This window comes from Hemitrygon akajei, chromosome 8 (assembly GCF_048418815.1).
Source record: "Hemitrygon akajei chromosome 8, sHemAka1.3, whole genome shotgun sequence".
In the NCBI taxonomy this organism is placed as follows: domain Eukaryota; kingdom Metazoa; phylum Chordata; class Chondrichthyes; order Myliobatiformes; family Dasyatidae; genus Hemitrygon; species Hemitrygon akajei.
Genome location: NC_133131.1, coordinates 165,810,163 through 165,825,232, shown reverse-complemented (window position 1 = coordinate 165,825,232; position 15,070 = coordinate 165,810,163). Strand labels below are relative to the sequence as shown.

The 15,070-nt window shown below is 40.1% G+C and overlaps 1 protein-coding gene across 10 annotated transcripts in view; it reads left to right on the top strand.

Moving 5' to 3' along the window:
• gjc2 (gap junction protein gamma 2) overlaps window positions 1-14,070 on the top strand; it is a 133,172-nt gene extending 119,102 nt beyond the window's left edge. For all 10 annotated transcript variants that reach the window (XM_073055004.1, XM_073054994.1, XM_073054995.1 and 7 more), the window contains one exon: window positions 8,714-14,070. In XM_073055004.1, the coding sequence (XP_072911105.1) occupies window positions 8,734-9,972 (1,239 nt within the window). In that variant the 5' untranslated portion in view covers window positions 8,714-8,733 and the 3' untranslated portion in view covers window positions 9,973-14,070. The remainder of the gene's footprint in view (window positions 1-8,713) is intronic.
• Window positions 14,071-15,070: the final 1,000 nt, after the last annotated feature.

Below are 15,070 nucleotides of genomic sequence, written 5' to 3'. Positions count from 1 at the left end.
TTAGGAATTTTTCTGCTGCTCACTTGTAACATATGGGTTAAAATTGGACCATACTACAAATAACATATTTTGGTAGACGTACATAGAAGGAGAAAGTCCTTCAACCTTATAGGTGCTCTTGTTCTATATTTTTCCATGACAAAACTTTATCCTCCTCCATCCAGTAGCTAAGACTTTTTAATACAAATGCCCAGTGATACAGTTTGGAATTTGGATATGCCAATCCCCCATCCGACTTTTTAAATTGTAGAGCTGACCACTTTATGTTGGGTCGTTTACTGTTCCAAACATAGCATCGTAGTAAGGAGTCCAGTTTTTGCCAATGTCCTGCTGGAGGCGCAAATGGGATCATTGAGCTGATAAAATAAATGCGGGGTAAGATGTTCATTTCAATTACCGATATATGGGCTGGGACTGATGCTGGCAGATGTCTCCATCTATTAATATCTTCTAATTTTTTTCAAAATTAAAGAGTAATTTGTTTAGCTACAGATGATAGGGAAGTATTAACTTTAATATCCAAGTAGATGACCTCATTTGTAACCTTAATCTGGGGAGGGAGAGACACCTTATTTTTATCTGTATTAATCAGCATCAGTGCTGTTTTAGACAAATTAACTTCATATCCTGAAAGAAATCCAAATTGCTCCAGTGTTTTTAAAACATAGGGGAGAGTTTGTTAAACATTTATCCTTGTTGAACAAGGATAGCAAGGGATAAAATTGGTCCCTTAGAGAATCAGAGTGGACAGCTATGTGTAGAGATGGAGGAGATTTTGAACAATTTCTTTTCTTCAGTATTCACTAAGGAGAAGGATATTGAATTGTGTAAGGTAAGGGAAGCAAGTAGGGAAGTTATGGAAACTATGACGATTAAAGAGGAGGAAGTACTGGCGCTTTTAAGGAATATAAAAGTGGATAAATCTCCGGGTCCTGACAGGATATCCCCTAGGACCTTGAGGGACGTTAGTGTAGAAATAGCAGGGGCTCTGACAGAAATATTTCAAATGTCATTAGAAATGGGGATGGTGCCGGAGGATTGGCGTATTGCTCATGTGGTTCCATTGTTAAAAAAGGGTTCTAAGAGTAAACCTAGCAATAATAGGCCTGTCACTTTGATGTCAGTGGTGGGTAAATTAATGGAAAGTATTCTTAGAGATGATATACATAATTATCTGGATAGACAGGGTCTGATTAGGAACAGTCAGCATGGATTTGTGCGTGGAAGGTCATGTTTGACAAATCTTACTGAATTTTTTGAAGAGGTTACGAGGAAAGTTGACAAGGGTAAAGCAGTGGATGTTGTCTATATGGACTTCAGTAAGGCCTTTGACAATGTTCCGCACGGAAGGTTAGTTAGGAAGATTCAATCGTTAGGTATTAATATTGAAGTAGTAAAATGGATTCAACAGTGGCTGGATGGGAGATGCCAGAGAGTAGTGGTGGATAACCGTTTGTCAGGTTGGAGGCCGGTGACTAGTGGTGTGCCTCAGGGATCTGTATTGGGTCCAATGTTGTTTGTCATTTACATTAATGATCTGGATGATGGGATGGTAAATTGGATTAGTAAGTATGCAGATAATACTAAGGTAGGTGGCGCTGTGGATAATGAAGTAGGTTTTCAAAGCTTGCAGAGAGATTTATGCCGGTTAGAAGAGTGGGCTGAACGATGGCAGATGGAATTTAATGCTGATAAGTGTGAGGTGCTACATTTTGGTAGGAATAATCCAAATAGAACATACATAATAAATGGTAGGGCATTGAAGAATGCAGTAGAACAGAGTGATCTAGGAATAATGGTGCATAGTTCCCTGAAGGTGGAATCTCATGTGGATAGGGTGGTGAAGAAAGCTTTTGGTATGCTGGCCTTTATAAATCAGAGCATTGAGTATAGGAGTTGGGATGTAATGTTAAAATTATACAAGGCATTGGTGAGGCTGAAGTTGGAGTATTGTGTACAGTTCTGGTCACCGAACTATAGAAAAGATATCAACAAAATAGAGAGAATGCAGAGAAGATTTACTAGAATGTTACCTGGGTTTCAGCCCCTAAATTGCAGGGAACGTTTGAGCAAGTTAGGTCTTTATTCTTTGGAGCGTAGAAGGTTGAGGGGGGACTTGATAGAGGTATTTAAAATTATAAGGGAGATAGATAGAGTTGACATGGATAGGCTTTTTCCATTGAGAGTAGGGGAGATTCAAACAAGAGGACATGAGTTGAGAGTTAGGGGGCCACTCCAGAGCTGATTATCTGTTATTTGTGAAATGGGGTGCCATGCGCAATCATAATCGATTGAAAACGGCCGCAGGAGCATGGAGGAACATTGGGAAATCTCCAGGAAGACCTTCTTCGTTGCTGCTGCTGCTGTGAGGTCCGGGACTCTGCTGGGAAGAACAGGACCCCAGTCCCCGGGGTTGCGTTGCCGATGGCCGTTGGCGGGGCCATCTTAATATGCTTGGCAGAGGATGGTGCTTGGAGAAACTGTGCCGGAGGGGATGGTCGTTGGCTCGAAGGTTTGACGGACTTGGAGTCTGCTGCGGTCAGGTCGCTTTTGGTGTGTGCTGCGTCTGCGAAGCTGGTTTCGACAGAGCTTTCATTGTGTGCTGCGTCTGCGAGGCTAAGTCGGGCGGCGCCGTGCAAGTCCATAGCAGGGGTATTCCCTTCTGCCACTGGCATGGGATGGTGATTCTGTCGGGACTCTGGGGACTTGTGGAAACTGTGTGGTGATTTCTTTTGAACTTATAGTCCTTTAACATTTTTGGACTGTTTTTACTGTGCCCATGGTCTGTTTTTTTTAAATCAATTATGCTATTGTTTGCATTGTTGTAACTACCGGTATGTGGTTTTGTGTAGGTCTTGTAGCTTTAGTTTTTGGTCTTGTTTGTCTGGTAAATCTGGAGCTCCTTTCCGGGGAACGCACTAAGATGGTTAGCGCAATATTAATACGTAGCAGCCTCTCCGGCCTCTGGATTGGGGATTGCCAAAGGTTATGTGGATTTTCTGGTGTAGTCTGTTTTGTCATATGCTTTTGTGATATCATTCTGGAGGAACGTTGTCTCATTTTTTAACTGCATTGCATTTGTGGTTTCTAAATGACAATAAACTGAATCTGAATCTGAAAAGTTTAAGGGTAACACGAGGGGGAATTTCTTTACTCAGAGAGTGGTAGCTGTGTGGAACGAGTTTCCAGTAGAAGTGGTAGAGGCAGGTTCAGTATTGTCATTTAAAGTAAAATTGAATAGGTATATGGACAGGAAAGGAATGGAGGGTTATGGGCTGAGTGTGGGCCAGTGGGACTAGGTGAGAATAAGCATTTGGCATGGACTGGAAGGGCCGAGATGGTCTGTTTCCATGCTGTAATTGTTATATGGTTATAACATTTGCCGTATAAACTAGTGTGTCGTTCGCGTAAAGTGATACTGAATGTGATGTTGTACCTATTGTAATAGGGGAGATCTGAGGAGAGTTTCTAATTAAATGTGCAAGTAGTTCAATGGATTAAGTAAAAATGAAAGGAAACAAAGGGTCCCTTTGTCGTGTGCCCCTTCCTATGTCAAATAACTATGAGAAACCTCCTCCACGCATACTCGGGCTGATAGTGTTTGAATCATATTGATAAATTTATCACCAAACTTAAATTCTTTTGGATCTCTCCAAAGATATGGCCATTCAATGCGATCGAACGCTTTTTTAGCATCTACAAATAGCAGGCCACAGGGATTTTATGTGTTGCACTCAGTATGTGTAAGAGCCGGTGAATATTATCAGATGCGAGATGTCTCCTGATAAAGCCTGTTTGATCTGGGCCTTGTGAACCTCCCTCTCCAATGCCAGCACATCTTTTCGTAGATGAGAAGCCCAAAACTTCACAATACTCATGATGTACCATCAATAACTCTCTGAGACGTGAAGCGAGATATCGGCTTTTATTGACTGGAAGAAAGAACAAGCAGCAATTGACCACCATGCTACATCCTGGAGACTGAGGGCAGGGCTCAGGCCTCAATCGCCTTTGTACCGGGGTCTGTGAGAGGAGCCACGGTCAGTGGGAGGAGCCACAGGAGCAGTCAGCGGGGGGGCGTGTCCAGACAGGTATATGTAGTTCACCACAACTCAAGGTGAGGCCTCACCAGTGTCTTATAAAGCCTCAGTATTCATTCCCTGCTCTTGTATTCGAGACCTCTTGAAATGAATGCTGACATTGCATTTGCCTTCCTCACCACCAACTCTACCTGCAAATTAACCTTTAGGCTGTTCTGCACAAAGACTTCCAAGTTCCTTTGCATCTCAGATTTTAGATAGATAGATAGATACTTTATTCATCCCCATGGGGAAATTCAACTTTTTTCAATGTCCCATACACTTGTTGTAGCAAAACTAATTACATACAATACTTAACTCAGTAAAAAAAAAATATGATATGCATCTAAATCACCATCTCAAAAAGCATTAATAATAGCTTTAAAAAGTTCTTAAGTCCTGGCGGTAGAATTGTAAATCCTAATGGCATTGGGGAGTATTGACCTCTTCATCCTGTCTGAGGAGCATTGCATCGATAGTAACCTGTCGCTGAAACTGCTTCTCTGTCTCTGGATGGTGCTATGTAGAGGATGTTCAGAGTTATCCATAATTGACCGTAGCCTACTCAGCGCCCTTCGCTCAGCTACCGATGTTAAACTCTCCAGTACTTTGCCCACGACAGAGCCCGCCTTCCTTACCAGCTTATTAAGACGTGAGGCGTCCCTCTTCTTAATGCTTCCTCCCCAACACGCCACCACAAAGAAGAGGGCGCTCTCCACAACTGACCTATAGAACATCTTCAGCATCTCACTACAGACATTGAATGACGCCAACCTTCTTAGGAAGTACATTCGACTCTGTGCCTTCCTGCACAAGGCATCTGTGTTGGCAGTCCAGTCTAGCTTCTCATCTAACTGTACTCCCAGATACTTGTAGGTCTTAACCTGCTCCACACATTCTCCATTAATGATCACTGGCTCCATATGAGGCCTAGATCTCCTAAAGTCCACCACCATCTCCTTGGTCTTGGTGATATTGAGACGCAGGTAGTTTGAGTTGCACCATATCACAAAGTCCTGTATCAGTTTCCTATACTCCTCCTCCTGTCCATTCCTGACACACCCCACTATGGCCGTGTCATCAGCGAACTTCTGCACATGGCAGGACTCTGAGTTATATTGGAAGTCTGATGTGTACAGGGTGAACAGGACCGGAGAGAGTACGGTTCCCTGCGGCGCCCCTGTGCTGCTGACCACCGTGTCAGACCTACAGACTCCCAACCGCACATACTGAGGTCTATCTGTCAAGTAGTCCACTATCCAATCCACCATGTGAGAGGATTTTCTCCCTGTTTAGAAAATAGTATGCACATTTATTTCTATTACCAAAGTGTATGACCATGCATTTTCCAACATTGTATTTCATTTGCTACCCTCTTGCCCATTCCCCTAATCTAAGTCCTTCTGCAGCCTACCTGTTTCCTCAACATGACCTGCCCCTCCCCCAATCTTCGTATCATCTGCAAACTTGGCAACAAAGCTATTTATTCCATCATTTAAATCATTGATATGCAGCATAAAAAGGAACAGTCCCAACACCGACCCCTGTGGAACACCACTACTCTCTGGCAGCAAAACAGAAAAGGATCCTTTCATTCCCACTCGCTGCTTCTTACCAATCAGCCAATGTTCTAACCATGACAGTAGCTTTCCTGTAATAGCATGGGCTCTTGGTAGGCAGTCTGATGTGTGGCACCTTGTCAAAGGCTTTCTGAAAGTCCAAATATACAACATCCACTGCATCCTCTTTATCTTTCCTAAGTGTACTCTCCTCAAAGAATTCCTACAAGTTTGTCGGGCAAGGTTTTCCCTCAAGGACACCATGCTGACTTTGTCCTATCTTGTCCTGTGTCACCAATTACTCCATAACTTCATCCTTAACAATTGACTCCAGCATCTTCCCAACCACTGAGGTCAGGCTAACTGGTCTATAATTTCTGAAAAGAAGATGCTGTCCAAGTTGCATGCCATCTTGGACAATGACTCCCATCCACTCCATAATGTACTGGTTAGGCACAGGAGTACATTCAGCCAGAGACTCATTCCACCGAGATGTAACACTGAGCGTCATAGGAAGTCATTCCTGCCTGTGGCCATCAAACTTTACAACTCCTCCAACACACACAGAATGCTGGTGGAACACAGCAGGCCAGGCAGCATCTATAGGAGAAGGACTGTCGACGTTTTGGGCCGAGACCCTTCGTCAGGACTAACTGAAAAGAAAGATACTAGGAGATTTGAAAGTAGGAGGGGGAGGGGGAAATGCAAAATGATAGGAGAAGACCAGAGGGGGTGGGATGAAGCTAAGAGCTGGAAAGGTGATTGGCTAAAGGGATACAGAGCTGGAGAAGGGAAAGGATCATGGGATGGGAGGCCCCAGGAGAAAGAAAGGAGGAGGGTAGCACCTGAGGGAGATGGAGAACAGGCAGAGTGATGGGCAGAGAGAGAAAAAAAAAACTAAATGTGTCAGGGATGGGGTAAGAAGGGGAGGAGGGGCATTAACGGAAGTTAGAGAAGTCAATGTTCATGCCATCAGGTTGGAGGCTACCCAGCCGGTATATAAGGTGTTGTTCCTCCAACCTGAGTGTGGCTTTACCTTGACAGTAGAGGAGACCATGGATAGACATATAGAATGGGAATTGGACGTGGAATTAAAATGTGTGGCCACTGGGAGATCCTGCTTTCTCTGGCGGACAGAGCGTAGGTGTTCAGCAAAACAGTCTCCCAGTCTGCGTTGGGTCTCACCAATATATAAAAGGCCACACCGGACGCAGTACACCACACCGGCTGACTCACGGGTGAAGTATCGCCTCACCTGGAAGGACTGTCTGGGGCCCTGAATGGTGGTGAGGGAGGAAGTGTAAGGGCAGGTGTAGCATTTGTTCCGCTTACAAGGATAAGTGCCAGGAGGGAGATCGGAGGGAAGGGATTGTGGGGGGTGGGGGGGGGGAACGAATGGACAAGAGAGGGGGAAATGCGAAATGATAGGAGAAGACCGGAGGGGGTGGAGTGAAGCTAAGAGCTGGAAAGGTGATTGGCGAAAGTGATACAGAGCTGGAGAAGGGAAAGGATCATGGGACGGGAGGCCTAGGGAGAAAGAAAGGGGGAGGGAAGCACCAGAGGGAGATGGAGAACAGGAGGGGAGGAGGAGCATTAATGGAAGTTAGAGAAGTCAATGTTCATGCCATCAGGTTGGAGGCTACCCAGCCGGTATATAAGGTGTTGATCCTCCAACCTGAGTGTGGATTCATCTTGACAGTAGAAAACAAGATCATCCACCTTATTTCTTATACTCCGTGTATTGCGATATTGTGCAGGATTCCCTAAAGATTAGCTTGCAGGTTGAGTCAGTGGTGAGGAAGGCAAATAGCATTTGTTTCGAGAGGACTAGAATATAAAAATAAGGATGTAATGCCCAGGCTTTATAAGGCACCGTTGAAGCCTCACTTGGAGTATTGTGTTCAGTTTTGGACCTCTTCTTTAAGAAAAAATGTGCTGATATCAGGTTCACGAAAATGATTCCAGGATTGAAAGGCTCTTATATAAGGAGCATTTGATGGCTTGGGCCTCTGCTCACTGGAGTTCAGAAGAATGAGGGGTAACCTCATTGAAACCTATCGAAAGTTGAAAGGCTTTGATAAGTGGATGTAGAGAGGATGTATCTCGGACCAGAGGGCACAACCTCAGAAAAGATGTTGGAGGGAGGCTAGAGTGGAAATGAGGAGGAATGTCTCTCCAATGTTAGCACGCCTTTTCTAAGATAAGGGTCCTAAAGCCTCAATGGTGAGGCTTCACCAGTGTTTTATAAAGCCTAAACGTTACATCCTTGCTTTTATATTTTTGGCCTCTTAAAATTAATGCTAACCTCACAATTGCCTTCCTCACAACCAACTCAATCTGCAAATTAACCTTCTGGAAATCCTGCACAAAGGCAACCAAGTCCCTTTGCACCTCAGATTATTGGATGTTCTCTCCATTCCGCATTTTTATTTTTCCTAACAATGTGCATGACCATACACTTCCTGATACTGTATCCCATCTGCCACTTCTTTGCTGGTTATCCAGATCTGTCTAAGTCCTTCTGTAGCCTCTCTACTTCCTCAAAACTACTTGCCACTCCACTCTCCTTTGTATCGTCTGCCAACTTGACCACAAAGCCATCGATTCCATCATCTAAGTCATTGACATATAACTTAAAAAGAAACTGTCTCAACACAGGTTACTGTGGAACACCATTAGTCACTGGCAGTCAACCAGAAAAGGCTTCCTTTATTCCTCCTATTTGCCTCCTGCCCTGTTGTGGAGAGATGCAGGAGAATGGGTTGAGAAGGAAATGCATCAGCCATGATCAAATGGCAGAGCAGGCACATTGGATGGAATGGCCTAAATTTGCTCCTATGTCTAATGATATTGTGTTATATTCCTATTTAACAAAGTTATCTTTGCCTCAAAAGCAACCCATTGGCTTAATAACTTGTGACATTCTAAAGATATGAAAGATATTTATGCTCAATGAATGAAAATGTACTGCTTCCTTGCATTTTGGGGGTTAAGTTTACAAATTCATGTTTACAATTATCTCTCACTTGCAACTATGCTGTTTGATCAATCCATTTTATGTTTGTTCTCTTACAGCTATTAGATGAGGAGCCCTTATGACAAATATGAGCTGGGCCTTTTTAACACGTCTTCTTGAAGAAATACACAACCATTCTACCTTTGTTGGCAAAGTATGGCTGACAGTGCTGATAATATTCCGCATTGTGCTGACTGCAGTTGGAGGGGAGTCCATTTATTCTGATGAACAGAGTAAATTTGTTTGCAACACCAAACAGCCTGGTTGCGAGAATGTCTGCTATGATGCATTTGCACCTCTTTCCCATGTGAGATTCTGGGTTTTCCAGATCATCATGATATCGACTCCGTCTGTGATGTACCTGGGTTATGCTATCCATAGAATCGCCAGATCCACTGAAGAAGAAAAAAGGAACAAATTCTTCAAAAAGAAGAAAATACCAACCATACGGTGGCAAGTCCACCGAAATTCAGAACATACGGAGGATGAAGATGAGGAAGAGCCCATGATCTACGAAGAAACAGAAAGTGAGAAAAAAGAGGCTCGAAATGATCAAAAACATGATGGGAGACGACGTATCTTGCAAGAAGGTTTGATGAAAATGTATGTTTTCCAGTTAATTTTCAGGGCAATGTTTGAGGTAGGTTTCTTAATGGGACAATACTTATTGTATGGATTTGAAGTTAATCCATCGTATGTCTGCACTAGAAATCCTTGCCCTCATACAGTGGACTGTTTTGTCTCCAGACCTACAGAAAAGACTGTCTTCCTCATTGTAATGTATGTTGTCAGTTGTCTTTGTTTGATTCTTAATATCTGTGAGATGTTTCATCTGGGCTTTGGAACCATTAGAGATGTCATTCGTAGCAAGCGGCGGAGCCAGAACAATAATCGACCTTTTCCTTACCACTATCCTCGGAACATTCCATCATCACCACCAGGGTACAATCTGGTAGTCAAATCAGACAAGTCCACCAAGGTTCCCAATGGTCTTGTGGCTCAGGAACAACGTTTAACTAATGTAGCTCGAGATCATCAGTCCACTAGTCCAGATGATAACATCCCACCTGACTTGGCCAGGCTCCACAAACACCTGAAAGTTGCCCAGGAACAGTTGGACATTGCCTTTCAGGGTTATAACATGCAAGAAAATGCACAGAAGTCCAGGACCAGCAGCCCAGCATCAGGAGGTACTGTAGCAGAGCAGAATCGTGTCAATGCTGCCCATGAGAAACAAGGAGCTAAGCCTAAACCTGGTTCAGAAAAAGACAGCTCCAGCAGCAAATCTGGAGATGGAAAAACATCTGTTTGGATTTAACTTGTTTTATATTCAATTACGTTTACAGGAAGTCCATTTATAACAAAATGGTGATAGCTACTTACTGCATATTTTACAACAATCTGCTGTCTATTACATAACCATTATAACTGTATGGTTCTTTGGTTTACAGGGCTATATATTTCCATGTTTTCGGCATAAGATTTTTCACAGCAGGACTAATCAAATAATTACTCATGTGCCTGATTTTCTAATTATTAAAATCAACAAAGGACCCAGATATTCGGCACATTTATCTGCATACCAGTTCTCTGAACTGTAAAATAAAATGTGCTATTAGATTCAAAGTGTTTTTCCTTCCAAAATGCTTGGAATCTGCTTCAGCTCAACATCAAACTATAGTAGCAATTGTGGGTTATTGTACTAATATGTTTCTGTACTGACAGATAACAGTTGTCTTTATTTTAAATAGCTGTTGGGCTAATATTCACCATCTTTATCTGACTTGCCTTGTGCCTACTTTGCAAAGAAAAATGATTATTCAAGTTAGTTTTATTTTATAGTAAATATTCCACATTATGGTCATGGGAAGTAGACTTGAAAACACGATTTCTCTAAATTACAAGTTTAAAAATGGAAATATGCATATTGATATAACTTTTAAAAGCGTGGTTCTTTTTAACCATATTTTATTGTTCCTTCCATGCGACAAAAACTGTCTCCTCAATCTCACACTCTTATGCCCTCTTCAAGATCTAAAAGTTCATATTTTCTTGACTTAAATTCCTTCTATTTATATATTTATTTGTTGTCTGAATTATTTCAATTTGAATCCAGTTTTGGTGATTTTGTTTAAAAAAACTAATGTTAAAAAAATTGTAAATTTTTTATGAGAGATGTTGACCAGTGGAAAGGAAAGAAATTAGTCATTTTTTGAGGTATATCACTTTTACAATTAAGAAGCTGGGAGGTGAGTAGTTAATGCCTTTTCAAAATAAAAGATTGGCAGATTCTGGTTAAAATCTCCGGGGATGTTGCCATTATCTTAAAACGCTATTGTACAATTTTCATAAAATTATTTTGGTTAGTAGAATGTATTGGCCTTCATACCATTGCATCTATTGAAGACTGATTGGTATGACTGCATTCGAAAGTATATTGTGACTTCAGCTAAAAGTCACAATATAATATAAACTGCATGACAGCTTGTCAATGATTATTCTACCAACTTCCAGCAAAGAGAAATAATCCTGAAACATTTGGTATTTATTCTGGAAGTTCTGATCGCCTGTTTGGCAAAATTTGTTAGATAAAAGAGATAAAACGTTTGAAATATCACACAGTTTAATCATAGAAAATGTTCGCACAGAAGAGTGCACTTGTACAATAAAAGAGCTATTTACTTAAATCCACATCCAATACTGCTCTGTTTACTCATTCTCAGAAATAGGTGATAGGGCCAACACTTAATGCCCATTACCTGATAGTCTTCAGAAGCCCTCTTGAACAGCTACAGATTTTCTAGAGAATGTACTATAGCCAGGGATCACCAGAATTTTGACCCAACAAGAGTTGTGATATACTTTCAAGTCAGTAAGCTGTTTGACTTAGAGGGAATCTTTCGGTGGTGGCATTGCCATTTGCTTGCTGCCATTTTCTATTTTGATTATGGTCATTGTTAGTTTGGTAGGTGAATTGAAGAAGTCTTAGCAGGATAATGCATTTTGTATTTGTTCTATACTGCAGCCACAGTCTACTATCAATAAAGGAAATATCTGGGGACCACAAAGTGATTTACTTTTCATAGGATACTCAACCTCTAATCAGCTCTTGTTCCCACAATATTTACGTGGCTGTTAAAGTTTCTGATACATGTATACTAAGATGTTTATGAGGTATTTGATAATAGTATTGGCATTGAATTTGAAAGGTGGAGCAGGTGATTAGATTATCTTATTATTTGTCAAAATTTATAACATTTGCATTTTTTTCTTTGATTATATCTTATCATTTGTAACCCAATATTACTATTTATACCCTCATCCTCTGTAGACTGGGGAAATAAGCTGAATTGTAAAAGGAAGTTAGATGTACAACAAATAAATGGAAGCAAAAAAAGCTGTACATTTAATTTCTGGCAATAGTAATTTGAACCAATTGTAAGATTCATAGCTTTTATTTAATGCTATGGGCTTTATTGGTGATATAGATTGTCAGCTTCTGAAAGTTACTTATGCATTTGTTTCATTTAAATTATACCTGTTTTAATAACAATGTCATCTATGTTTCATAGAATTTTTTTGTTGAAAATTCATTCCAAATGACATTAACTACAAATGTGGGTTATTTATGTTGCCAGTTTTGTGTTAGCTATTTCAGTATAATATCCAAGTTTATGGTAGTCAACAAAAGAAACAATTGTTCAGTGTCATAAAGAACATGTGCAATCATGTAATACACAGATAATGATATTTTGTTAGCAGTAAGCCACAATGGATGCCACTCTGTGCCTGTAAATAAAATATTAGGTTAATTTTTTTCTTCTCTGGTCTCCTTTAACTTTTCACGAGCCATAGCAGTGAAGATGTGTAGGTAGGCTTCAATTGACTTGCTGCTAACTCTCCTTGGTCCTTCATAGAGCCAAAAAGTAAACAGATTGGGGATTGCACTGTTTCTTGGAAATCTAGTTCTTTCCATTCTTATTTACTTCCTTTTGTGGAAGTAGCTGACCTTTGTTTGTGATATTCCACAAAAACTTAACACTGAGATCAGGAGCTCCTAGACACTGCAGTATTGAGCCAGCAATTGCTAATTTTCGATGGGCAGATGAAGAACAACTTAGTCCATAAAAAAGTTACTCAATCAGTGATATTTTCTGAGTTTTCAATGTATAATTGTTTTAATGGATTATTTCAGTGGTTAAAAAGACCATTTGCTGCTCCAGTCTTGTTTTGTTTACCATACAATGCACACAATTGGTTTTTAATTCCATTTGAAAATAATTTAATATTCTGTTTGTTAATGGTTAATGATTAAATGCATTTTCCCACTTCTTTCTGTGGCTGATTACAAAGTAGCATCATGTTATTGAAGTATTCCCACTCATACAGGCACACACACGACTGGAGTATAGTTAAATTGCCTTTAAATGTGAATTAACTTGCTGTGCTTTTTTATTTTTAAATTTCTGATTTTAAGCATTTTTAAAAAAATCTGCATCAACAGTTTTCAAAGTGCAGTCAGCTCAGGATAATGAAAATGATTGGTTTATGCATGAAATACTTGCTCAGGAAGACTGGTTTATGATTAACACATTATAAATGAACATTGGCAATAAATCAGCCCTTTGATATGATCTGCTACTGTGAACTTTATTTTCCTATATGTTGAAAATCAGGATCAATATGTTTGCATTGAGTTTTTCAGCTAGTGTGACTTTTAAAGAAGGATTTGTTTCTTCTAAGTGCCTTAACTGATGAAAATTATTCTACATTCCTTAGATATAAACTTACATGGTGAGAATTAAGTGAAGGTAATATTAACTGCATTATTAGATCCAATGTAATTGCAATGATACCATGAAAAGAAAGTTAGTGAAGAAAATTTTAAAAGGAATCAGTGCCTAGGTATTCACTATCTTTCATTCATTTTGTGAGTCCAGTCATTACTTTCTAAAATGCTGGATAAACACAAGAAGTTGATCTTGAAAAGATCAGGGTTGATCTTGTAAAGAAAGTTTAGTATCTCATTAAGACCTTCAGAGCATTTCTATCATTTCATGCTTTGGGTTTTCAGCACATGCTCTCTCTTTAAATGTAACTATTATCTATGAGATATGTATCTGTTATTTTGAAATATATAATACAGCAGAGTAGATATGAAAAATCCATGCTGGTTTAAACCAAGCTGGACGACTCTTGGGTAAGATGAGAAAAATCCTGGTACTATTTCACATATAGGTTTTTCAACTCCCTAGCCACCATTTGTTGCTACTTCTCTTTATAGAGCAGATAGGCAATTTCATGCCAACAGTACACTGACATCAGAAGAATAATTTTTAAGCTACAAAAGATAGATAATTATAATTAGGCCCCTAACTCATGGACAAAATTAGATAAATTAAGAACAACATGATCTATAAATTGTAAAGGATAGCTGCTTTTTCTGCACATGCATTTTCATAGTAATTAAAACTTGCAGCAATCATGAGACAGTTTAATAATTGAACAAAAATATTGTAAACTGATTATTAATGAATGATTCTATGAAATACTTGTTGAAAACCAACAGGATTGAGTTGAACATTCACAACCTAGGTTTATACTGTATATTAGTAATGGACTGTATGAAACAGTGGAGGTCAACCAGCATTCATGATACATGAAGATCCATCAATTTTCATTCTCATATTTCTCTCAGATGTAGACTTCTAATGTTGCTGCAGCTCTCAGATAGGGAGCATTGAAGTTGGATTTTGGTGCAGCTCATGGAATAAATTGGTTTATTATTGTCGCATACCAAGATACAGAGAAAAAAACTGTCTAGCATACCCTATATACAGATCAAATCATCACAACAATGCATTAAGGTACTATAAGGTAAAACAATATCAGAATGCAGGATAAAGTCTTAGTTACAGAGGAAGTACAGTGCAGGTAGACAATAGGGTGCAAGGTCATAATGATGTAGATTGTGAGGTCAAGAGTCCATCTTATACTAAAAGAACAGTTCAATAGTTTTATAATAATGGATTAAAAGCTAACCTTCAGCCTGTTGGTACATTTTTTTCAGGCTTTGGTATCTTCTACTGATAGGAGAGAGGAGAAGAGAGAATGAGTGGGATCTTTGATTCTGCCAGCTGCTTTACTGAGGCAATGTGAATGGTAGACCAAGTCCATGAAAGAGAAGCTGGTTTCCAAAATGTATTGAGCTGTGTCCACAACTCTTGTATCATGGGCAGAGCAGTTGCTATACGAAGCAGTGATGCCTCTGAGTAGGATGCATTGATAAAATTTGGTGAGGATCAAAGGGAACACACCAAAGTTTTTTAGCCTTTTGAGGAAGTCAAGGCACTAATGAGCTTTCTTGGCCATGTTGTCTATGTGGTTGGACAGGACACACCCTCTTCTCATTGCTA